Here is a 26532-nt window from a genome sequence, read left to right as displayed (position 1 = left end):
AGTTAAATATTTTATAGTATTAAAACCTTCATGTGACGTCACTATTAATTCAAATTAGGAGCATAACTGCCGGACGTAATACAGAGACAATCAATAGTTCCGGAAGTTCCGGTTAGATTTAAAAGCGCCTCCGCCGCTACCTGGTGACGAGTTCAGAAACAATTCTATGTATCTGTGGTCCATGTTGTTTTTGTCTCGCCTCATTGCCTGTATAGGAAATTTAATATATTTATTTCATATTAAATATAATGTTAAAGATTCTTATTATCTTTTATTCCAAATAAATGAATACAATAGTAAAATATAACTTCTTAAATATCTTTATTTATAATCAGTTTATTAATGTTTTTTTTCTGTTTTTATAATGTTTGTCAGTATGTTAATGCACGTGAATTTTCGTTGCTTTAGTGTATTATTATTATTTTTGTGTCTACCTGTAGTGACATGTCTTATTAAAGAATACGATGTTTTACTTAAGATATTAGTGGAACACGTCATTATTACGCCATACACACTATTTTGTCAAATATACACGTGTCAAATGTCAACTGTCAAGAAATTTCATAGAGATAATTTATGACACATAGAGCCATGAATTATGAGTTATTCGTTTAAAACATTAAACTGAAATCTATGAAGGCCTATAAAACCATTATTAGGTATATTCTAAATCTTATCTCAAGTCAGAATCCCGTCTTGAGCGCTGTCAAATATATCAAACTTCATATAGCTAAAATTCTTTGACAGTTCTGAAGTTGAAGATTTTTTATTGACGCTCTAGACGGGTTTTGTGTCATTTTTGACAGCGCTCGAGATTCCTTGTAAATGGCAAAAGCTCACCCTCATAGCGTCATCATGACATTCAAATTCCACATCAGCTTCGCCTGAAGGCCGCCCACTGCTGTCGTAGAGTATCGTGATGTTGACCGGACGGATTGGTTTGAAGAACTAAAAAACCATAAACGAAAAAGTATAATATGCTTTTACGGCAACATTATTTGTATTTTAGGGATAGCGATAAAAAAAACAAAATACAGTAATCCCCCTATAACGCGATTTCCGTCCCTCGTTTAACGCGGAGATTTATAATTCTGTAGTGTGAAATGCATAATGATTTGTTTATTATTATATTTCGTACTGCACCTGTGTAATAGTTAACTAAATAAATTTGTTAAATTCGTCTTCCTAGTTTTTGAGTTGTTAAAAAAAACGGCTTTTCTCAAATAATCCTACAACGCCATTTCCTATAACACGGTCCGGTTCTATCGTAAATACTGTAAATACTTAAACATTTTGTACATAGTTTCTTGAGATTATCATACATACTGTCGCGACCAGGATACTTCATAATATAATAATTTAGGTATTACGCAATTTCTAATGTTTTGTCTCTGGCGATTTTTTTGGGGTTTACTGTATTCCTATGTTTTTTGTATTAATTTGATTTTGAATAAACTTGAAATTTGTAGACAAATATACGAAGTTGTGCACATGCTTAGAAGCATATCATTCTCAATTATCCAACACAAAAATTATAACTTACATAAGCGATATCCTGTGGTGAGGCCTTAAAGGGTAACCCTCGCATGTGCACGCAGTGGAGTCCACTGCTGCGTCTCAACCCACTTCTGGCCGCACCATATCCACCACTACCGCCTAAACATTGATTCAAACTCAAAATAACTTTATTCATATAGGTAAACCAGTACACTTATGAACGTCAAAAAAGAAGTTAAATTAATTATTATAAATTTACTTTTACCACCAGTTCGCAAATAAAGGGCGTAGAGCGGGCAAGAAGAACTGGCAATAAACTCTCCGCCACTCTTTTTAATCGCTAAGCTTTAAGTCATACAAATTGTTTCAACTGGAGCAAATCAATCCCAAGGATTAGGATCATGTTAATAATCGTCAAATTTATAAAAAGCTTTATTGAATAATTTACTTTAATCAATAAAGCTACATACATATACATATACGGCTTTGAATTTATTTAGTGATAATTCTCTAATTTCTGACAAAGGACCTTAACACACACTTACAGGTTTCTTGTGTGTTAAGGTCCTTTGTCTTATAGGTAGATAATAAGTGATAATGTTGGTCCTTTTTAATAGCAATATTAGTATCTTATAAATCAACATATTTGGTTTACGCGAGGACTATACTACTACTATACTATATACCAAAATTTTAGTTAAACGATCAAATTTTGACCAATGAACGCAATTTTCGAAGATTTTTGACACTGCCCTCCCCTCATGTAACGTGTAACGTTACGTTTTCGTTAACGTTACGTGAACACCAAGTGACTATTTACTCACAATTATGTGAGGTAATGTACCGAAAAGCCTCTAAACAGTTTGTTATTGTTTTAATCGTGTAAATATTATCAAAAATAATGTCACCTATCGCTTAGTTCAGAAACACCATCCCTCTTCTGTAACGCATAGTAACATTATATAATAAACCCTCCCCCCCACCTCCCAAATTTGTTACGTAACAATTGAACGCTCCCTTTTATTACTAAAATATATTTAAATGTATGTATAAAATAATAATAAAAATTACCAACCTCTCCCAAAAGCCGTTCTTCCCCTCGAAGCAAAGCGCCCACCAAATCGCTCGTTCCTATCATACGGTGTCGGTCTGTACCCACGGCTGGATCGCATTCCATTATCGATTCGCGCTGCGTAAGCCCTCACTTCGTCAGGCGAACTCAGAAACACTTCTATGTACCTGAAATACCAAGTCTTCATCAATATAATTTACGAAGTCAAACTATATTCGTTTAAATTAATTTATTTATCCAAAAAAATAATAAATTTCATATGTAAGTTTGAAACAAAAATCAGATTAAAAAACATGTTTCTGAAAATTCTTTCAGAATTCTGAAAAGAAAATATGACGTCATCATATTTAATCTGTAAACACCGACACCATTTTCGGAGACCTCGTCGCCTATAAACATATCGCTATCCTTGTCTTGAATCTTCCCGCCGTTTCCCCCTCCGGTCCCCTCGCCCCTCGCACGCCCTCTGACAACTCAACATCCAATCAAATGCAACCCACAAATGTAACTTAAGATTTATTATTATGATCATACCATAAGAAAAAAGTCACTATGTCATTCCATTATAGATGCGAAGAATTTGTATAAAAAATCATATTGCATATGATATCAGCTGTCAGCTGTCAATATCTGATATTTTGACAGTGTATTGAATTTTATAATTGCCAATAAGAAACCCAGACATTCATTAATACATATTTGTTTTAAAGTATACTATATCAAGATTATGGCTATAGGTGTAAGATATGTGATGATAATATATCAAATTCTTTAATGGTATAGGTTTTTATTTCTTTCTACGATCTAATAGGATATAGTGTAGCTAATATAAGAAACTAGTATTTTTTAAAGGCATGATCACAACAATAAAATAAAGTATCATTAGCATTTCTGGAGTGCAATTATTAAGCCCTTATTTCACTAAATTCCCAAATATTATTTAATAAAACCTCTTTATTGTGGAATTTATGATTTATAGATGATAACAATGTATTGCTGTAAGTGATTTTTAATTTAAAACCATAAATCTTAAATTTCCAAAATGTAGAGGTCCCATACTTAACCCTCTACACCAAATTACTTTATTTGTGGCATCGTAAATGTTTATTGATATGAGGCAACATTGCAAAATTTTATAAATTTAAAACAGATAAACAGTTGTCAGAATAAAGGTGACAATTTAACAAAATAATATGTGTACTTTGTTTACCAAACTATATGAGAGAAGAATTAAATAGAGATCTAACCATGTAAGTAAAAATTACCATTTTTAAAAGTAAAATAAAATATAACGCTAAAAATATGTGGGTCAACCTATTAAGAACTTTGTAAGATTGCATTTTACCAGCAATGCCACCAGATATCAACAATAGGCCACATATAAAAACGTTCCCCCCACCTGTGTCCTATTTTCTCCCTGTCCCTGCTGAGGGCATCTTGAGCACCCTGTTTGTCAACGAAGTAAACATACGCCTCGCCCGAGGCCCGCCCCGTGTTGTCCGATAGTAAGTGCACCCCCTCCGGGGCCACTTGGATCCCTGCCCACCCGATAAATACATACTATTGTCTTAGATGTACCAATTGCTTTGACAAGTCGAAATAAATATTACTATCCACCAAACTATGAGTGTTATGACTTCTTTCTCCAATCACGTAAACTGATAAATACAAAACTTATTCTTTTATACAACATAAAAGATTATAATATCGAAAATTATTTACTAAAGAAGAAGAGAATTTGAATTTAAGAGTTGCTAAACTAAAAAGTTATTACAACTCTAATGCAAAAAACACAGTAATAATTTTGTTCAAAGAATGAAGATTATGTTGCAATGGAATTTTTTTGTTTAGAGTTCATTTGTTTAGGTACAATCAAGTTGTATATGGTTAAAAAAACCATATAACTAAACTACAACAGAAAATAATATACTAATGAGCAAATACTTACCGTTAAAAAACTGTATAACTTCATCTTTTGAGCAGCCAAAGGGTAAGCCTCTCAGCTTAACAACACCCATGTCATCATTGACAATCGGAAGTGTATCAAATCCATTTTCACTTTGTTTCATGGCATTCAGTGCCCATTCCATATCTTGCCGATCAGTGGAAAACACTAGCAAGAACAAGAATGAAGTGATTTATAAATGATTGAAATTTGTGCTTAACACATGATAATGAAATTGTAAGATTGTTTGTGTACAAATAATAAAATAGGTCAATTTATATTAATATAATGCATCCATTTTAGTTACGGAGACACATTTGTGTTTAGAATATAGAGTGTACAAAACTTTCAAGACCAAGTTTTATTTAACATTACCTTCTATGTATCTTTTGCCCATATTTTCTTTATCTTTCTTTAAAGCTTCCTCAACATCTTGTTGGCTCTCCACTTCAACAAAACACTCACCAGATGGACGGCCAGGTCGTACCTCAGTCAAATGTACACCTGTAAATGATGGATGGATGGAGTGGCTTACACAGTGATTAACAATAATAAAACAAGATATGAATAATATGTTAAATTAAAAACCCAAAAGAATAATAGAATTACCTTCTTTTCCGTTCAACACGTTGACATCAGTTAAAAAATCCAAAACATCTTCGATTGTAGTGGAGAATGGTAACCCACGCAATTTGATAATATTACCTCCATCGCCGGATCCCAACATGTTTCACTATGAAAAGTTTTAAATAAATGAATACGATAAAATAAAATTGAGTATTTTTAATTAAAAGAGACGATAATCTTTTAAAATTCTTAAAAATGCTTATAATGCAAGTTGCAACTGTTTTTTAATTCAGAGTTCCACAAACACGAACGAAATAGACAGGGAGCTGTGATTTTATATTTATGAGTTATGACTATTGACATTAAAGCATAGACAATAGCCTCACACGTAATTTAAAATAGATTCTTCTTTCATTCTTCAGTCGCTGAACGGTGTTAAATTCTTTTTTTTCACGAATTACAGCAAATTACTGTTTTTTTTTTTATCACAGCACTGAATATTATGTATAAGCACGGAGCAGTAAGATATTTTTAATAATTCGAGGAAGTGCCCTAAAATCTTGTATATTGTTTTGAGCATTTATATATTTATATATATTTATCGAGACTACAAGGCCAAGCAAAAAAGAAGTTTAAAAGTCACTAAACGTTTCGTGAATTCAGAAATACCAATATGCTCTATTCTTTCATTTCATTCATTCTCATTGTACACAGTTAGTATTTATTATGAAAACTTGTGAAGTAGTTTTAATTCGCAAAATTACAAATTTTTGAGATATCTTATGATGACGAATAGTGACTGCATTCTTGAAAATTGTCTTTTGATCCAATCTGTTACGTCTGCGAATTCTATAAATATGTTAAATAATTGACTCAGTACTGAGTATATAATTTAAAATACATTCTACAGTCTACTTTAATCAACTTCGAATTGGTTCTTAAATTCGAAGATTATCAAGCAAAGCTGGCTTGTTAATCTTTTAAGAACTTTTATACTTATTTATAACCTGCGTGTACCAATTGCATGTGGAGTATTTTGAATCTGCAGTCCCAGTGAGAATACGATTCCTTCCTTATTCTATTTTATCTTTTCTTTTTCTTTTTTGATATATTTGGCATTCTTGGCTGTAAATTATTGAATGAAGATTGATGAACGACAATTTTTATTTAGTTGCTGACAGCTTAACAAGTTTAGTTTATTGGTTTGTTTGTAGTTTGTACTTTATTGTGAGTTTGTGATCAGTGAGATGGGTATATTTTTGAATTTTGTTGTCCATGGCAGTCAGCACTCAGCATAACCTGAATTTAACTTATTACGTTTAAAACAATAATATTACAAGCTGATATGCTTCGCGTTTGTTATATTTACTAGTAAATAAGCGAAAGTTGTTAAGTTGATCGTGTTATATTGCTACTATAAAAATGACTGTGGACGGCGAAGAAAATCCTAGGGACCGTGTGTTCATGGACATTGCTATCGGAGGACTCCCATCGGGTCGTATTGTGTTCGAGTTGTTCAATGATGTGGCACCAAAGACGTGCGAAAATTTCCGGGCTTTATGCGCTGGTGACAAAGGAGTTGGAAAAAATACTGGAAAACCATTAACATATAAGGTTAGAATTGAATGATATAACTGGTAGGCCACTGTTTTCTACTACTACAGTTTTACCCACATATAAACTGAAACTCCAGAGAACTATAAATTCAGGAATATACTAAATAACAAATTGTGGCTATACAAAAACTTTTTACACATGTTAGTTTTTATTTGTAATATAAGGAATTATCACAATTTGCATTAATAATGTAATTCCATGCAATATTACTTTATCAGGGCATGGTATTTCACCGTGTAGTGAAGGATTTTATGATCCAAGGAGGAGATTTCAGCAATGCCAATGGAACCGGAGGTGAATCAATTTATGGTGGTACATTTGAAGGTGAGTTATTAACTCATTGTTTATTTTAAATTATTCTAGCTGTCTTTGGTCATGATTAACTTGGGCTGTCAAAAAACAGTTTTGGCAAATTACATTGATATTTTAGGAATGGAAACTATAATTTAATTGCTCACAGTCTAAGACTCCCAGACCAGTCTAAGATGTCTATTATGATATGATATATTTAATTTTAACCTCCTGCACTTGTTAAAATAGTAATTTTAATTTATTCATAAAACAACTTATAAATTTATTGTAGATTGACTCTAGCTTCGTAAAATTGATTACTTAATTTCAGATGAAACATTTGACCTGAAGCATGAACGGCCTTTCCTACTTTCTATGGCAAATCGGGGAAAGGACACAAACGGGTCACAGTTCTTTATGTAAGTTTGGATGGATGGGTGAGAAAAATGAGGTTTTTAATACTATCATGTTACATTTAAAGTAATAAATTAATATTTACAACTTACAATATGTACAACACCATGCCTAAGTAGTTAGTGTGTGTTTAATCAAATGTTCCTTGGCTAAGATCTCAAAGTAACATTAATTAGGTATATAAAGCTTAGGGACTAAGAAACATCATCAATACAGTATAAAAACAAATGCTTAATGACATTTTGGTAGCATTGGTGCCTTTTTTTTTCAGTAATGTAAGTGGAGCCTTCACTTCTTTGCAATTTACTATATCTATGTGGTAAAGCTCACAGGTAAACAGCTACATCACCTAATATTAGCTGTCTGTTATAGTAATTTTATATTTAGAACAAATGAATTCTAAAGTTTTTTCAAAACGAAGAAGGAATCATTTTAAAAAGTATTTACTGTCTACTCTGGCCATGATGCAGCAATTATTATTATGTCTAAGCAGGCCATATATGTGTTGGTTTTATGTTTATTAAATTGACTTATACAATAGTGTTGAATTAGTTATGTGCTAATAATTATAGCTATTTAAAGATATACCAGATTGTTTGTGGTTCTATTATATATAATAGCTGCGAGTGGACGCTGCATAGTGTCATGTATGAAATGTACGTTGTGTAAAGGTCGCGCCGCGGCCGGGGTCCGCGCAGCCCGCTATCATTCTTTGTGTTCTGTGTGTTGTAGAACAACACAGCCGGCGCCGCATCTCGACAAGTGAGTATTTCATTAATATCTATTACAATATAAATATGATTAATTAAAAACTTATGCATAGTTAATATACTATTCACTTTTACACTCCCTCTGCTGGCTCTGGCCACAGAAATAAGATTAAATCATATAATAAGCTATTTAGCTGATATATTATTTATTATTGTTAAAGAATGTATTGAAATTGGTGTAATTAAAGAGAAAGGATGCACTGATATATTTCTTAACATTTTAAGTAAAAATTGTTCGCTTGACTGTGTTCATAGAAAACTGATGATCCAGTTCATATAAAACCTTCTTAAAATAAATAAAATAAAAATAAATGTCGCTGTTTACTGAAACGGCTAGGCTGTTAATTGAACGGGTGATTAAGCTAGTTGGCTGCGAAATATATATTGGTGCTAAAAATGAAAAGCGACTAAATCAATGTTCGAATATGGTCGCGATTTTGGTTGACCAAAATCAGCTGACCCCCTTAAATTCCAGGAAATTAATGCAAGATTAATGCTTATTGACTACGATACATGATTAACGTGACGAGACGTCTAGATTGAGCGGGACTATCCCTTTTTCCAATTACGAGTTCCAATGTCCCCGAAATGAACTGTAGGTCGCAAAATTGTCCCGTTTTTAAAAAGCGCGCGAAAATTTAACCAACAATATTAAAAAACGAGCCAAGAGTTTCATTCCTATTTGAAATCGTCACCAGCTATATTAAAACAAATGATTCGTAACTTTTAACCCAACTTTTTCTAAAGAAATAACTTTAAAAAAGAGTATTTTTTTCATGGAAGTTACTTATTATTTGACCTAAATTAAACCAATGTCCCGTTTTGATTCAAAGAATAAATGGTCACTTTATACATGATACAACTGACGTCCAATGCCCTTACATTGGACGTATGTAAGTATGTATGTATGTATGTAAGGGCATGTATTAAGGAGTATTAGCTGAACATGATTCTCCGTTGTTCCAGTGTGCACGTAGTATTCGGCCAGGTAGTGAACGGGGCGACGCTGGTGCGGCAGTTGGAAGCGCTTCCCGTGGACCGCAACGCGAGACCCCTTCAGGACATCACCGTTACTAATTGTGGACAGCTTGTGAAACTTAAGGCTGGTAAGGAAATTTGTCACCAACTCCAAAAACTGTTATCAGTTTAAAGTGTATGTGATATTGTTGGAATTGATAACAACTCATTACAATAATGTATTTCAACTATTTAACCAAGATAGGTTCAAAGGATTTTGACAATACTTATGGAAAATATTCATCTTTCAATGAATTCAGTTAAAGTATAAATACAACTAAAAAATGGGGCAAAAGAATAATTATTGTTTAACATACTATAAATTTGTGTTTTATATGTTAGTATTATTATTTTATTATATTGCTATATATCAATAATTGTCGTTGTTTCTGTGTTAAAAATTGTAGCATATTATGCATGTAATAAACTTCTGTAATACTTTTGAATTAAATTTAATTGAATTGCTCAATCGATTAATTAAATATATTCAGAGATATTTACACATATTAGTACGGGAGGTAGCAACGTTTGAAAAAAAAGAATTTTAGGTCAGCTGATTTTGTGATATGTCTTCCTTCTTGCACTTCCGGTTAGAGTCTGGGCAATCTGGCTGGCGGTAGTGGTTGCGTTCATTAGTGCGCATCCTATCTGTCCAGGTAAAAATCCTGGATTTTAAAAGCATTTTAAGAAGCATAATTTTAGATTTTTCCTTTTTAAATACGTCTACCTGACATACTTTTTTTATTGCCAGACATTTTTCACGTTGCTAACTATGTGCCAGACGCGATTTTAAGTTTTATTTTTATGAAAATTTCAAAGCATTTTAGAATGTCTGTAATTTTAATATTATGTTATTTAAATATAAGGAAAACTGAAAATGAATTTGCCAGACATTAATTCGGTTGTTAAGTCTTGAATTAAAATGATAAAGTTTTCCAGTATGATGAAGCATTGCATTTTAAGAAGCGTAATTTTTGATTTTTCCTTTTTAAATACGTCTACCTGACATACTTTTTTTATTGCCAGACATTTTTCCCATTGTTAACTATGTGCCAGACGCGATTTTAAGTTTTTTTTTTATAAAAATTTCAAAGCATTTTAGAATGTCTGTAATTTTAATATTATGTTATTTAAATATAAGGAAAACTGAAAATGAATTTGCCAGACATTAATTCGGTTGTTAAGTCTTGAATTAAAATGATAAAGTTTTGCAGTATGATGAAGCATTGCATTTTAAGAAGCGTAATTTTTGATTTTTCCTTTTTAAATACGTCTACCTGACATACTTTTTTTATTGCCAGACATTTTTCACGTTGCTAACTATGTGCCAGACGCGATTTTAAGTTTTATTTTTATGAAAATTTCAAAGCATTTTAGAATGTCTGTAATTTTAATATTATGTTATTTAAATATAAGGAAAACTGAAAATGAATTTGCCAGACATTAATTCGGTTGTTAAGTCTTGAATTAAAATGATAAAGTTTTGCAGTATGATGAAGCATTGCATTTTAAGAAGCGTAATTTTTGATTTTTCCTTTTTAAATACGTCTACCTGACATACTTTTTTTATTGCCAGACATTTTTCCCATTGTTAACTATGTGCCAGACGCGATTTTAAGTTTTTTTTTTTATAAAAATTTCAAAGCATTTTAGAATGTCTGTAATTTTAATATTATGTTATTTAAATATAATAAAAACTTAAAATGAATTTGCCAGACATTAATTCGATTGTTAAGTCTTAAATCGCGTCTGGCACATAGTTAGCAACGTGAAAAATGTCTGGCAATAAAAAAAGTATGTCAGGTAGACGTATTTAAAAAGGAAAAATCAAAAATTACGCTTCTTAAAATGCAATGCTTCATCATACTGCAAAACTTTATCATTTTAATTCAAGACTTAACAACCGAATTAATGTCTGGCAAATTCATTTTCAGTTTTCCTTATATTTAAATAACATAATATTAAAATTACAGACATTCTAAAATGCTTTGAAATTTTCATAAAAATAAAACTTAAAATCGCGTCTGGCACATAGTTAGCAACGTGAAAAATGTCTGGCAATAAAAAAAGTATGTCAGGTAGACGTATTTAAAAAGGAAAAATCAAAAATTACGCTTCTTAAAATGCAATGCTTCATCATACTGCAAAACTTTATCATTTTAATTCAAGACTTAACAACCGAATTAATGTCTGGCAAATTCATTTTCAGTTTTCCTTATATTTAAATAACATAATATTAAAATTACAGACATTCTAAAATGCTTTGAAATTTTCATAAAAATAAAACTTAAAATCGCGTCTGGCACATAGTTAGCAACGTGAAAAATGTCTGGCAATAAAAAAAGTATGTCAGGTAGACGTATTTAAAAAGGAAAAATCTAAAATTATGCTTCTTAAAATGCAATGCTTCATCATACTGCAAAACTTTATCATTTTAATTCAAGACTTAACAACCGAATTAATGTCTGGCAAATTCATTTTCAGTTTTCCTTATATTTAAATAACATAATATTAAAATTACAGACATTCTAAAATGCTTTGAAATTTTCATAAAAATAAAACTTAAAATCGCGTCTGGCACATAGTTAGCAACGTGAAAAATGTCTGGCAATAAAAAAAGTATGTCAGGTAGACGTATTTAAAAAGGAAAAATCAAAAATTACGCTTCTTAAAATGCTTTTAAAATCCAGGATTATTACCTGGACAGATAGGATGCGCACTAATGAACGCAACCGCTACCGCCAGCCAGATTGCCCAGACTCTAACCGGAAGTGCAAGAAGGAAGACATATCACAAAATCAGCTGACCTGAAATTCTTTCTCGAAAACGTTGCTACCTCCCGTACTATATTGAGTTTTTCGATATTCCAAATTGTTATATTTCAGGCAAAAAACGTAAACAGGATAAAGAAAAAGAAAAGGAAAAGGATGAGAGTGATGCCGAGTCTGAGAAGTCTCACAAGAAGGACAAGAAAAAGAAGAAAGACAAGAAGAAGAAACGGTAAGACAAAAAGTCACATTTCTGCTTTTTATTTAAAGTATTATTCTAATCCAATGGAGCTGCAAATCTTTGTTCTTGATCTCTGTTTAGATTGTACTAGTTTTTTTAAGTGTTTACTATACCATTTTAAGCTTTTTAAGGATATGTTCTATCATATCCAGTGTCTAATGTTTGCGAAAAAAAAATGTTTAACTCAAGAGATAAATTTCAAAATAACAAGCGTTTTAGCAAATAAATAAGAGTTTTTATCAAAATTCATGATTTATTATTTCTATATTGTTATTCACATTCAATTTTTTTTATTTCGAAATGAAGATACGAATTTTCAATAGATGTATAGCTTATAAAATAAATAAGATTTTAAAAAATGAAGATCCGAATTTTTTGAGTAAGCGACTTCATTCTATTAATGTCCAAAGAATTTTCGATAGTAGTGAGAGCTGCGATAGTCATTCGGGACAGGTCTGTCTGTACATGTATGCAAACAAACGACAGGTGCATATAAACACTTCAATTTACCTAGGGGTCCATGATTTTATTCAATTTATCGAGTATTTAAAAAAAAAAACGAAATTTATTTATTTGATTGAAACGAGAATTGATTTATATTAACTCGAAAGGAAAGAAATGTACACTAATGAAGGAACGCCTCGTTTTTAAATGACTCCATGGAACATTAAGAACTTTGAAAGTTTTAAATACTATACGAAGTTATATAACTATGCTTTAAGTACTATAAGAAGTGGCGAAGAGTTGGCTAGTTCTTTTAATTGTATATAAAATAACTCAAAACTTAAATAATACATAAACCACGATCGGAATATGTTCATAATTTCATTACATAAATATCATAATTAAATTTTTTAGACATCAATCTGAGCAGTCTGAAGGTGAACAAACCTCGGAGCCATCTCATCCGTTGGTCAGCACCACCAAGATTGATCCAAAGGAGATCCCGGATGTGCCCACCAATAGATTCCTAATGAGAGCAACAAGGGATGAGAAGGAAAAAGACACCAGGAGAGATAGGGAGAGGTCAGTTATTTTATATACATATATATATATATATATCTATATATAAACAAAAAAAAATTATTAACATAACCGTTATTTTCAGGCCGCGATACCGAGAGCGCGAACGTCACGCGTACACGCGCAGCGGACGTATCGTTAAGGGGCGTGGTGTGTTTGTAAGTTTGAAACATTTTACAAGGTTTTAATTATAAACATAACTGGTTCTATAAGTATTTAAACGTTTGAAAGAACTATTTATAAATAAAAGACCAGTTTCAAGAATTCTACATGACAAAGAAGAAGACGAAAAGGCGCGTTATAATTCTGTCTCTTTCTAACGTACAGCGATACCGCACGCCGTCTCGCTCTCGCTCGCGATCTCGTTCGGTGACGCCGCCGCATTGGAGGCAGGCGCAACGGAGGATCGTCAAACTCGCTGATTTCGAGGTAACGGAAATTTTATAATTTGAAATACTATGACTAGAAATATTTAAGTTTTTTTTTAAATTCGCTTTACTTAGTATACCAACCCCGTATTTTATTTGGACCACAATTGGAACAAACTTGTTGAAATTGTATCATATTTATAAATCAGCCCTAACAGCACCAAACTAAAGTATTTGTCTCTTCATCACAGCATAAACACACTTAAACAAAAATAGACAAAAGATGACTTAAAGTGGTTTACAACAGTAGAATTAGATTTAGTTATAATTAAATGGTTTGGTAAACTTGAAACGTGCGTTTTTTAAGAAAATATAAATAAATTTCTTGCATAAAGTACCCTCTAAAAATCCCCGTAAATAAATGTACCTCCTAAAAGCCCCCAGCACATCATGATTACCCCTAAATTAAGGGAAACGTTGGCATCACTTCCGACAGCTGCCTTATTTCACGTTCAGCCTACCCTCAATTATTTGTGAAATCTAACAATATGAATAACGCTTTCTATTTATTTTCAGCGTAATGAACATGAACGGGTTCAGGAGAATTTGAAGAAGCCGGTAGTCAAGTCGCAGAGTAAGTTTATCTCTGTCTTAACGGATTAAAATTGATTTAAATCGTATTACTTTCAATAACTTTGGTTTGTATTTTTATAATAAATTGTCTATGAACAAAGATATAATGAAACATTACGATCTAGCCTTACTTAAGACTAATAAGTCTTAATTGATAACATTATTGTATGCTTATTTTATCTTGTATATATTTTAATTGTATTTTTTATATTTTTTGTAACACTTATGTTTACTTCAATTGTCATACATTTTTGATGGAAGATTTTGTAAAATATTCTGTAGATTTAGTACGGTATGCGTTTTTTTTTTTAATAAAAAAAAAACTTTAATAAATAAATAAGTAATTTAAAACTACCCTAATTTACTAAAAAATATATTTAACGGGATAAATATATATTATTTATAGGGACTCTATTAGAAGACACTTTATTTTTGTATACATATATGTATGTATGTAATTTTTTTCCACTTACCAGTGTTTAGAACTTAAGACTAACATCCACCATTTGAAAGGTTTTTATCCTTCTCAAAAGAGTATAATTATTATCTATTTGTTATAGGGGTAACTAATACACCGCCCAGACAAGGAGAGAAGGAGGAAGGAGAGTGTGATACGACGTTGGGTAAGTTGGAAGCTGCTTGTGAGATATACAATACGATTTAGGGTCCTTTAGAAAAGAACGTACCAATTCTTAAAAGGACGGTGACTCACTCGCGAGCCCTCTGCGATCAAAGTCCATGGGTATCACTTAACATCGGGTGCAGCCTCCTACCCGTTTCCCCCTGTAAAATTAAAATTATTTGATTAGATTTAAATTTGATAGATTTTTAATTGAAATTCTCCATATCTAATGTTATAGAGCAATCTCGGGATGGAAAAGTTGATTATAACGCACTGGATTTCGAAGAAGATGTGGACCAGGAAGGTATGTTCTTTTAAATACAAAACAATTAACGAATCAACAAATTTTTTGTTTATTTATTATATCCGTTAAATTCGCCTAAAATTTTTCAAATTCACCTAAAGCCTTTAAAACCGCCAAATCCGTGGCGTAGTTTTTTTCTTTGGAGGACAAATTAGTAATACGATTATTAATATCTGATAGAAATGCGATTCAAAGATTTGTATGTTTGAACAGAGGAAGGCGAAATCCCATCTAAACGTATGGAGCAGAAACGCCTCGCGGATAACCGGGCCGATATACTGGCGAGGGCCCTTGGAGTCAACCCCAAACATGATCAGCTCAGGTAAAACTTCCTTTCTAATGTCGATTTCAGATAAATCATATTTATTTTATTAAATTATTTCTTCAGATTTGGTTCGATAAACACGTTAGGTATCTTGTTAACGGTAAAAGAACGGTATCAACACATTCCAGCAAAATTCCAGTAATTTAACCATATCTCTCTTTCCCGCAAATTTTGTTTGTGATGAAAGGGACAACTAGCAACTTTATATCTGAATAAATGAATCAAAACTATGTGATATAAATTAGAAATGTTATTTAAATTTTAAAGTAGAAATATGGTTACTTGTCAACTTTTATCCATAAAATATTAAATGATTAACGTCCAATTTTACTTCAACACCACATCATTTTTAAAATCAATCAACGAATTAAGTGATCAAAAATTTCCAGGGACATGAAAGACACACGTGACTTCCGTCGTCGCGAAGGTATATCATCTGCTGTAGTTCAAGCAGCGCCCAAGCTCTCGTCTGCTGTGGCTCCTATGGGCTCTGAGAGCCAGAATAAGGGTGAATACGACCCTTTCACGCTGCTAAGGAGCACGTTTACAAGGAACAAGGAACAAGTGTAAGTTTTCTTTCTATGTAAACTTGTACCTTTTTTGTAAGTCAATTTATAATTGTGTTATTTCCATATATTAACTCATCGTCAACTAAACCGCAGCAATTTTGAATCAGCGCATACCTGTTTAACGCAATCGAATGCTTGACTCGTGTCAAAACGGCTATCATGAGCTTTTGTGTGAACACTTTTTCGATCTGAATTTGGCATAAATTACTTTCTTTATTTTGACAGCGATACTATTTTACTTGATATCTGTATTTTTGATATTTTCCCCTTAATTATATATTGCAGCAATCATTATAGATTGTTCAATTCTGATTTAATTTTCAGGGCAAAAAAAGAGGTAGTGGAAACCCGACGTGAAGTACCTAAAGATAAAGAGAGAGAGAAATATCGCAACGAGAGAAACGATCAACCTGATCTTAGAGAAAGTCTAAGAAAGCGTGAGAACCGAGATGACAGAAATGATAAAGAGGATTTAAGTAAAGATGAGAGACACAAACGGACCGACAAATACAAGGTCAACGAAGACAAAAATGAAAGATACAGAGCTATAACTAAATCACCCGAACTTAGTCCTAGAACTTTGGACCGATTTGAGAAAAATAAAAGGGATGAGAAATCACACGATCGAGAACCTAAACGCCAACGCGACATGGAGAGAAAGTCTCAGGATAACAATACACCAGATAGACCCAAATCTCGTGAATCTAAAGATAGAAAGCGCGATAAATCTAAAGACAGATCTAAAGAGAGACGTGATAGGTCACGAGATAAATATGATAGGTCTAAAGAAAGACGGGATCGCTCTAAAGATAGACGTGGATCCAAGGAAAGACGCGACCGGTCAAAAGACAGACGTGATAGATCCAAAGATAGACACGATAAATCTAAGGATAGATCGAAACGTAATAGATCAGAGAGAGATTCGAAGGACAAAGAGCTGCCGATTAATGAGTTTGATATTGAGGGAAGGTTAGTATTAAATGTCTAAAATGAAACTTGCCCGGCATGACTAGCAATATATAGAACATGGACTAATGATAGGACCGCGTTTCCATGGTTACGATGACGGTGGCTGTACTATTATTAGTCCAGTTTTGATTTCTTGAATGTTTAATAGATTTGGAAATTTGTGTTCCTATATCTTTTATGCTTTGCGAAATTTGATATTTATTTAGTCAACAAAAATAGTTAAATGTAATCAACTTTTATAGTTAATCATCGAACTAATTAAATAAGGGCCAGCGGTGAATCCCAAAAAATTTTATATTACTTTAATCAAACTATTACAATTATTGAACTTAATTAAATATGACACTTTAATCGGCCCGATATAAGGTGCCCGATCAATAAATAATAATGTATATTTTAGACTTATTACTAATTTAATGATTTGGCCGGTCCAATATGAGGTATCCGATCAAAAGCTATCGATGTGTGTTTCCTTTTATAATGCCGTTGCATCAGAGGGGTGCAGGTATTGCTTATGCGGAGCAAAAGGGTGCGATGGATATGTAACAAACTATAACAAGACAATAATATTCCATACGTAAACAAATATTAACTCCTATTCATCGTATCGATATTTAGCTGAAACTTTGACTCTGACTTTGTCTTCATTGTATGACTTATGGCTCTGCGACCCAAAAAGTATCTTGGATTCTGAAATGAGAATCTTCCTGCTCTCCGTGTCCTGTGCCAACTCGACCTACTGGTCTCCAAACCACTAAGCTTAACCACTGAGCCGACTTCCTTCACCGCACGATGGAAAGTTACTTAAAGTTTTAGTAGGAAAGGCGTCTGAGCAATTTTCCGAAAACTATAATTTATATATTTATGTATAACAGATCTAAAGAGAAAATTAAGTCTGGGAAAGTCGACCCTGGGTACAGACAACATCCTGATACTTTTGACATAGAGGGGAGGTTAGTTTAAATATTTCATCATTAATTTAATTAAGTTAAGCGTGCCCTTTGAACCCTGAAAACTTCAATTGCCATCCCAATGGCGGTACAACTATAAATAGTCAAGTGGGAGATCAACCCGCTACGCCTCATGATACTGTTACCGTTAGAGAGTTAGAACGCACAAAGTGTTAGAGTTACGCAAAATCACTAACTAGCTTATGATTTAATAATTACTGAAAATAATATTAATTTGATTGAAAATGTTAATTAAACTGCAAATTTATTGAAAAGCCTCAAATTCATTTGCTAGAGATTATTAGCCTACACACTGATTTTTTTCAGTAGAATTCTGACAGCTATGATAGCTGACATGTCAGAGATTACAAACCTTTCTGGCTGTGCACATTTTGACGTGATAACGTCTTTAAAATCGTTTTAGTCGGGTGACATGTTCAGAAACTTGTGTCACACCAAAACCTCACGAGCGCGATCGCAGGTATAACGAGAGAGAGACGGACCGATCTCCCGTCTCATCTCGAGCGCTGCCAGTCATTCCGTGAATGTATGAAGAAAAATGTATATCATAGTCGAATAAGTAAACTTGTCATTTTACACCCGAAATTTATCATCAAAAATCGATTTATTAATTTTAATTTACATCGATAGATGTAATTTAAAATTTGAAAAAATTGTTATCTTCATTAATTCCTTACTTCCCAAAAACTTATATCACCAATAAGACGTTATCACGTAAACATCTCGATCGTAAACCTACTTTACAAACAACCAATATTTTTTCAATTTCATTACGAGTCTGAACATCTGAATCTAACATTTTTTTTAAGGTTTACTAAACCTGGAATTAGTAGGCAGTGATACCAGCTAAAGAATAAAATAAAGTAATTAAAGTTAATTCGATATATTGTTCGTGATCATATTGAAATATTTGTTACTTTTGGTATTAGGTCACTTGAGTAAGTAAATATTTAGATTTACCTTTTTGTAGGTAAAACATAAAAAAAGTAGCATTTTATTTTGTAATTGGCCTCAAATGGGTCAAATTTGTCCCTATTTCAGTGGATAACTTTCTTAGTAGCAACACTCATGAAATGTCAGAATTCTACGGAATGAAAAATCGTTTAGATTTTTTTTTGTATGTTTCCTCTTAGAGGATTTGGCTTGATTAAAAAATTAAACTGTATATATGCTTGATATTACAAAACCTGGAGTCTTGGAGTCGTTTTAAATTATTTATTTATTTATTAATGGCTACTTACTCGAAACAATTGTTTCGCCGGACCTAAGATCCCAAGTTTTACATGAAGTTCTATGTTTTAATTAGTTCTAATATTTATAATGTTTAGAAAAACAAAATCACCGCAACGCGAGCGCAAGGTTTCTTCATCTGATGGAAAGGAGAAAGATGAGCAAGAGAAGAAAAAGGTATGTTTGGACGATGAAAATAATAATGTCAATTGTCATAAATTCGTGTTTATATTCGTTTATTTAAATTTACTCGCGTAAACAGTATTACATTTATGTTTTCCCCGTTGTCTCCCGGGAGCTAAATAATTAGGAGTTCGCTATATTAATAAAAATGAATCGCAAAATATGTTGCTAAGCTCAAAACTTAAAAATGGCTGGACCAATTTGGGTAATTTTATCGAACGAAAAAACGGCGGGTCAGATAAATAAATTATTTTATTTATAGACTAGTAAGTAGCTGGTTTCCTCACATGTTTCATTCCTACAGAGTAAGTGTGAATGGAAAAGAAAAACTTCACAGCCGTGATTCAAATGCATGACCGTTGTTCAACGCAGTGAAAACAACACATCGGAAATATTTTTTACTTTTCTAAATTAAACTTTAGTATTTAAAAAGCTCTCGAAAATAACCGTTTATTAAAAAAAATTTTGTTTTACTGTTTTCTATGAAGACTCAGGTATTTTAATGGCGTCTTTATGGCTTTAGATTAAGGAATATATAACTAGAGATAGTAAATCTGTTTTCAGGAAGAAGAAAGAAATGAAGCTCGGAAAGAATTGATGGAGATTGTTCGTTTGATCAAGTCTAGACAACGCGATCGTGAGAATAAAGCTGCTGGTGAGTGATTGTTTTATTTATTAGTACTTATTGGTAATTAAATAATAATCGGTGGGCTGAAAAGTTCGTAGGCAGACTTTAGACTTTACATAGATAGTTGTATGAATATGATTTTGAGTCAGCCCTAACCCCCAAAGGTCACGTGTATAAAACTGTCGTATAGTAGTACAGTATGTGAGATATTGTATTTTGACTTTTGAGTGAAGGCACTTTTGTTTATTTAAAAAATTTCGTGTTTTAAAAAAACATTGCTTTTTGGCGAAAAAATAAATGATCAGCCTCCTTTGTCTGACACATGCCGTCGACTTTTTGAGTCTAAGGCAACCGGTTTCCTCACGATGTTTTCCGTACCATCACTGGAACGCTGTGAATAACTAGAATTTATTAAAGATATGTTTGATTGCTACTGAAGTGTGTTCACCAGCTGGCTTCGAAGTAGTATCCGCACCTGTAAATCGATATTTTTTCTATTCGCCGCCATTAGCTTAATAATATATCAAGAGAAAAGTTGTTTACTAATCTCTCTTAAGAAGTCTCTATTATACTCCCACTCTTCTGTGTCCGGGGCCTGTAGACCGGGTTGCCCTCTCCTAAATTCGTGGCCAAACCACCTAAGCATTACCTTTCGTATCCTGGTCATCATGTCCTCTTAACCCACACTACGTATCTCACTATTACGTACGCTGTCACGCAATGTTTACAAGTACTAGTACTCTTACAGTCTTACTGTTTTCATCACAGCGTAAAGACAATTTGAGAGTGACGAAAGAGTTGTTAAAAGAGAAATACCGATTTGTTTGTCTTAATTGTCTCTGATATTACAGAAGCGAAAAAGAAGAAACGTGATTCCAGTTCATCGTCGTCTGAAGACGAGCGTTCGAAGCGACGCCGCACTCCAGACCGAGACAGAAGACGGAGTCGCAGTAGGTGAGAAAAGGATGCAAATAGTTTTTGCTGTCTTTTGGCATTTTCTGACTTCCATCACGATTATTTATTTCATTATGTTTTGAAAATTCACTTATGTACTTTGTTTCGTTAACGATTTCATATTAATTTCCTTCTAAAACCTTTCATTTAAGTTTCGTAAGTGACAATTGTTTTTTTTAATATTAAAAATTATGTATACATACCATGGCGCAAAAAGGTTGGGACTAATCTATCTCTTTGTGTTAACGTGTAATTTGCAATGACAGTATCATACATTTTTAACTTGATCTCTAGGTCTCGCCGCAGCACCTCTCGTTCCCGTCGCCGCTCGCTTTCGCCTCGGCGCAGGCGCAGACGCTCTTCAGACTAAGTAACTAAATAGCTTAGCAAACCAATTCCACGAGAAATAGAGAGATTTAGTTTTTTTAGATTTTAGGCTTTAGTTACGACGAAATTTCCGTTTTTATAGAATGGATACACACGTATTTCAGAACGTCACATCTATTTTCAAGAAGTATGAAACCATTTTTATTTAAAGTTTGACATTGACAGTCCTCAAGTGGTGATTTGAGATTGGTTTAAGGTCGTAGTCTGTTTCTAAAAACAAAGGAAACAATTTAATTACACGCAAATATCAATAAACTTCTTAGTATTGATTCAATGAAATATTTCTTAAGTAAATAAGATTTTGATTAATTTTGGCATGGTTAATTCCTTAATCAGGATTTCTTTAACTTCCATTAGTGATACCAGGAATGAGATAACTAGATTGATCTTGTACGCAAAAACATCGGAATCGGTATCGCTATCGCTATTGGAAATTAAAAAGTACTATAAAGACATATATTTCAAGATTAAAGGTTCAAAGACAATTTTACGAAACCTCCCTTCTGTCAAATGTCATTTGACAAATGGAGGAGTCGATATTTTGATTTCTCTAGTTCTCTAGAAATTCTGTAGTTTTTTAACAAATATTTGATTTTACTGCTTGATTTATTAAATATTTGGTCTCCAATTAAAAGTATACAATTATGTTGAGACAAATTCTTGAATAAATTCTTTGTATGAATTTGTGTTTTATTTCTCCAAAACAAATATCTGTATTGTTTTATTTATACCCTCGATCACATGTTAAATTGAGAACAATCAGATACAAGTTATGAAAATACATAGTACATAGTATGTAAGAAAAAAAGGACATGAGAATTTAAAAAGGCGCCAGAACAGATCCATGCAACTTCTAGTAGCCCGCAATTAATACGTAATTTAATACGTAAATAAATCAGTGGCGCTACAAACTTTTTAAATCTGGGCCTCAGATTTCTGTATCTGTTTCATAGTCTTTCAATCTAATAGGCATGTAGGTGATCAGCCTCCTAACACGCCGTCGACTTTTTGGGTCTAAGGCAAGCCGGTTTCCTCACGATGTTTTCCTTCACCATTCAAGCGAATGTATTGCGCATATAGAAAGTTCATCGGTGCTGGGGATCGAACCTACGACCTCAGGGATGAGGGTCGCACGCTGGAGCCACTAGGCCAACACTGATAATAATTAAATAGCAATTAATAAACAAAGCATAAGAAAATAATAGTGAATAATTCACAATGCAAGGTTGCTAAAACGAAAGGTCGAAAATGTATAATATAATAAACCCGACATCTGTTAAACTTAACAGGACTATTGAACGATGAGCACAAACGTGAGATAGGCGTGTAAAATGGATATTTGTTAAAAATACATATATCCTACTAATATTATAAACGCGAAAATTTGTAAGCATGGATGGATGTTTGATACTCTTTCACGTAAAAAGTACTGAATGGATTGTAATGAAACTTTACAATAATAAACTTTATACACCAGAATAACACATAGGCTACAATTTATAAAGAGATTGTGTAAATTGTCCAAAATATCAAGTAAGTAGGAAAAAATCTAATATCTGCGAGCTATTCTGTCGTGCGCTGCCAAAACCGCTAGTTACACGAGTATGTAATGTATGACGAAAATGTTTATCTTAAATATTCAATACTTATCTTCAGTAGTTTTTTTCTACGCCACGCTAATATAAGCTACTCGAAAAACTAATCCTGCGGGGACGAGCTAATACACAATATATATAAAATCTCAAGCTTTTGTAAAACTAGAAGTTTCTGTCAAATGAGAGGAGAATGAAAGACGAAACGGTACGTTTTAGTGTGATTGGTTCATGATATAAAGAAAAAGCGCATTTATTTAAAAGAAATTAATCATTCCGTGCTTATGAGCTGTCTAAATAATATAGAACGTATAAAAAATAAAATGCGTGCACACATGTCGGAAGTGAAACTCTGAAAAGTTCTTTGGCAAACTAATTTTTAAGTCTTATTCATATTTATACAAATCTAAAACTTTAGATTTCCGAGACTTAGAGGGGAAAAGGAAGATATGTTAGGAATTTAACGTATTTAATTGTCATTCAAATATTAAAAGTGACGAAAATTAATAAAAAATTATAAATTTAATTTTTTTTTAATTTCTTCGATATTAAAAACACTTGGCATTTTAAATTAACATTTGAGATTTCAATTAATTATTTTGCATAAAATATAAAATACTAATACATATTTCATAAATTCTCCTTACGAAATTTTAAAAATAGAATTTCTATAAGGTAATTTGCCCTTCTCACTCTCTCTCAATCGCTCTGTCCCTTTTCTTTGACAAGAACGCTGCACATCTTCGTGACGTTTTCGTAAAAATTTACCCTCATAAAGAAGTTTCACTTCAAAAGTGCGTGCGTGCGTACTAAGTACACATGTCAGAAGTGAAACTTCTTGGCAAACTAATTTTTAAGTTTAATATAAAATAAAAATCTAAAACTTTAGATTTCCGATACTTAGAGGGAGGGAAAAAGGAAGATATGTTAGGAATTTAATGAATTTAATTGTCATTAAAATATTAAAAGTGACGAAAATTAATACAAATTATAAATTTACTCCAACCTCTCGCTCCATGGCTATTTGCTTCATGCTACGTTCGCCCTTTCTTACTCTCTCTCTCAATAGCTCTCTCCCTTTTCTTCGACAAAAAACGCTGCACATCTTCGTGACGCTAAATTATTATTATTGCGTTTCATCCGTAAAAATTTTACCCTCATGTGCCTAAAGAAGTTTCACTTCAAGAGGTTTGAATTTTCTACTTTGGTTTGAATCTTACGTTTACTATATGTCTAAGTTATGGACAGTTTTATAATAGAAACAAATTGTTAGAAGTCGTAGTCATGATCAAAACCCATAGCAAAAGGGTTAGCCGTTAATCAAACAGAGACATAGACAAACTATACCTACTATTTTAAGGCCGGCAACGCACTCTCGATCCCTCTAGCATTGAGAGTGTCATGGTATCACTTAGCATCAGATGAGCCTCCTGCCCGTTAACCCCTGTGTGCCCCAGGAGTATTCATGATTGTGTCCTTATATAATACGAAAAAACTTAGAAATCTTAAAAGTATAGGTAATATGAATAATACAGCGAGGCCGCAGGTTTATAAGCCCCATGATCCTGTAATGTATGTTGTATGCTCTTCCTCCAACCGAAAAGTCTGGACCTGTCTAACCACTGACTGGCCTGAAGACTCCAGTCACCAGTGGCTAAATTCAAGTAAGCGATTCAGTGTATGTCATCATCGCAGTGAAAACATCAAGTAGAAGTTATGTACGCTTAAATTACGAAATACATTAACGTAATATAAGCTATAAATATTGGAAGCGTTCCAAAATATTCTTTGATATTACAAGTACTTCCTGGACGATGTCCAATGCCCTCAGATTCTCCTTTCAACTTTTCAAGTACTTGGGGTGACCAGTTGCTGAATTTCCCTATAATATTGCGAAAATTAATTTGCACAAGCTTGTCGCATGTAGATTACAGCGATACTTGACTACCTCCATCGGGACTCGGTGGGTAATGCTTATGGTCTCCTGCCCCCTGTTCGGTTAAGATTAAGTTGTCATTTGTTTAATGTTTAATTTTTATTGTTTTTATAGTATGTTTTTAACTATTTATTTACTTAAATGTTTTCTGTTTCATATATTTTGTTTATCAATGTAATTAATTTTCGCTTTGCTTTTAGCTATTTAATTATGTGTAGCTGTAAGATTGCTTATTAATAAATAAATAAAGTAAACAATTATTTTATCTAACATCATATTTTACTGGCAAAAGACAAAGAATAAAGTAAGACATAAATCAGATTCAAATATTACTTCAGTTTAAATAATAAACATAAATCCTGGCAACACTGTGAATAATTGCGCGGCGCTGCGTTCTGTGCAAGTCTCACTGACCTACCCTTACGCACCTTGCGTTGCTGAATGTTACTTGATATGTTGTGGTTTTACAAAAAAGGTTTTACGCCTTTTCTGTTGACATTATTTACACCGCTAATTGGCTACACATTATAACAGCAGAAGTATAGTGACAAGAAATTGATAACTGAACACTTTACTGCATAAAAATTTGATACAACTTAGAAATCAATGACCCTAAATTATCAAAAGTGTAAGTTAATTAAATTTTAGTGTAAATCGCTAGGCATGTACGCATACATCGATGTTTTCATATTATTACCAATACGCCCATTCCGGTTAGGATTTTCCGCTACAACACCCGCATGCATTATGAGGTCGTAAAATGGAATTAGCGTAGAGCGATCTACTCAATTTAAAAAACTTGTAATACTTTTCTACATCATCCAACGCTCCCTTTCATTGTAACAACGGGGTGATTTATTGGACAAAGTGTCAATGTAACTGGTGACATAGTTTGGATGCAACGCGCGTACTAGTAAGCGGAAGTATGATGCGATTATCGATTCGCTTATGACAGAAAACGCGTTGAATGGACAGGATTGTAAGAGGGGCGCGGGGCGGGGCGAGCATGCCAATATGTGTAGTGATGTGTGCGGAGTATTTAAATCGTGTGAAAATTAAATATTTTCTTATTGTATGTCAATATCAGCTGTTTGTATAGCAAATGTCTAATAACTCTAGCGATAAATACAACAGAGTAGGTAAATTAAAATTTAAAAATTATGGGTTACTTGGTAAGATTTCAGTGAAGGCATAAAATCTGTTTTTTTGTGAATTATAAACCTAATCGAAATTGTATACCGTGGAATACCAGCAAACTTCGACTAACAAACGATGCAACGTTACTATCATAACTTCGGGAAGTAATATTTTATATTAGCTGGCTATATTACAAATCAAAGGTTTTCCATGAATAACACTGGAATAATGCTAATGAATCATGTTAAGTTCTGTAAACATCGATAGATGATGTCAAGTCGATACTCGATAGAATCGTCCTCAGCACGTGCCTATTTCGAACAAGTTCGCGTCAGTGCGCCGCTGGCAGCGGGCTGCGCCGTTCGTGTTTCCGCAGCCCGCATTAATGTTATCGTGTGTTGTGCAAATGATTTTGTTTTTATGGCGCTGATATTACTTCAAGTGTTGTTGCTGGGAGTGCTCGCGGCTGCTGTCGACGGTGCGTTGTGTTTTGTTGTTATTG

The 26532-nt window shown here is 32.9% G+C and overlaps 3 protein-coding genes across 7 annotated transcripts in view; 2 read left to right on the top strand and 1 right to left on the bottom strand.

Moving 5' to 3' along the window:
• Window positions 1-13: 13 nt before the first annotated feature.
• LOC125049296 (heterogeneous nuclear ribonucleoprotein F-like) lies at window positions 14-5410 on the bottom strand. The gene is made up of 8 exons (XM_047648439.1): window positions 5124-5410; window positions 4890-5018; window positions 4518-4682; window positions 3969-4107; window positions 2573-2736; window positions 1544-1656; window positions 841-948; window positions 14-207 (listed from the first exon to the last, which is right to left on the bottom strand). The coding sequence occupies exons 1-8, from the start codon at window positions 5239-5241 to the stop codon at window positions 91-93; spliced, it is 1053 nt and encodes a 350-aa protein (XP_047504395.1). The 5' UTR covers window positions 5242-5410; the 3' UTR covers window positions 14-90.
• Window positions 5411-6349: 939 nt separating this feature from the next.
• On the top strand, window positions 6350-22047 carry LOC125049295 (peptidyl-prolyl cis-trans isomerase G). Of its 3 annotated transcripts, none has more exons than XM_047648436.1 (20): window positions 6350-6695; window positions 6917-7022; window positions 7321-7408; window positions 8136-8165; window positions 9140-9279; window positions 12076-12190; window positions 13058-13225; window positions 13308-13380; window positions 13550-13651; window positions 14167-14224; window positions 14784-14846; window positions 15084-15149; window positions 15363-15471; window positions 15864-16040; window positions 16368-17012; window positions 17888-17965; window positions 19312-19390; window positions 19961-20051; window positions 20876-20978; window positions 21273-22047. In XM_047648436.1, the coding sequence occupies exons 1-20, from the start codon at window positions 6504-6506 to the stop codon at window positions 21346-21348; spliced, it is 2559 nt and encodes an 852-aa protein (XP_047504392.1). In that variant the 5' UTR covers window positions 6350-6503; the 3' UTR covers window positions 21349-22047. The 3 variants fall into 3 exon arrangements, with proteins under 3 accessions (XP_047504392.1, XP_047504393.1, XP_047504394.1); XM_047648438.1 differs by having other exon boundaries at window positions 6669-6695; window positions 8075-8165; XM_047648437.1 differs by lacking the exon at window positions 17888-17965.
• Window positions 22048-26351: 4304 nt separating this feature from the next.
• LOC125049309 (protogenin) overlaps window positions 26352-26532 on the top strand; it is a 96052-nt gene continuing 95871 nt past the window's right edge. For all 3 annotated transcript variants that reach the window (XM_047648456.1, XM_047648455.1, XM_047648458.1), the window contains exon 1: window positions 26352-26508. In XM_047648456.1, coding sequence (XP_047504412.1) covers window positions 26451-26508 — 58 coding nt within the window. In that variant the 5' untranslated portion in view covers window positions 26352-26450. The remainder of the gene's footprint in view (window positions 26509-26532) is intronic.

The sequence above is a fragment of the Pieris napi genome, chromosome 5 (genome assembly GCF_905475465.1).
Source record: "Pieris napi chromosome 5, ilPieNapi1.2, whole genome shotgun sequence".
NCBI lineage: Eukaryota > Metazoa > Arthropoda > Insecta > Lepidoptera > Pieridae > Pieris > Pieris napi.
Note: the sequence above shows the minus strand (reverse complement) of the source record. Positions and strands in the feature narration are given on the sequence as shown.

What these genes read in the sequence shown, in the direction of transcription:
- LOC125049296 (XM_047648439.1), bottom strand. Translation starts at nt 5,241, where the DNA reads ATGTTGGGATCCGGCGATGGAGGTAATATTATCAAATTGCGTGGGTTA. An exon ending in CGTGTTGAACGGAAAAGAAG is followed by an intron (nt 5,019 to 5,123) that starts GTAATTCTATTA and finishes CATCATTTACAG; the next exon opens with GTGTACATTTGACTGAGGTA. An exon ending in GGGCAAAAGATACATAGAAG is followed by an intron (nt 4,683 to 4,889) that starts GTAATGTTAAAT and finishes TGTTCTTGCTAG; the next exon opens with TGTTTTCCACTGATCGGCAA.
- LOC125049295 (XM_047648436.1), top strand. Translation starts at nt 6,504, where the DNA reads ATGACTGTGGACGGCGAAGAAAATCCTAGGGACCGTGTGTTCATGGAC. An exon ending in ATGAGCAAGAGAAGAAAAAG is followed by an intron (nt 19,391 to 19,960) that starts GTATGTTTGGAC and finishes ATCTGTTTTCAG; the next exon opens with GAAGAAGAAAGAAATGAAGC. An exon ending in AGAAGACGGAGTCGCAGTAG is followed by an intron (nt 20,979 to 21,272) that starts GTGAGAAAAGGA and finishes CTTGATCTCTAG; the next exon opens with GTCTCGCCGCAGCACCTCTC.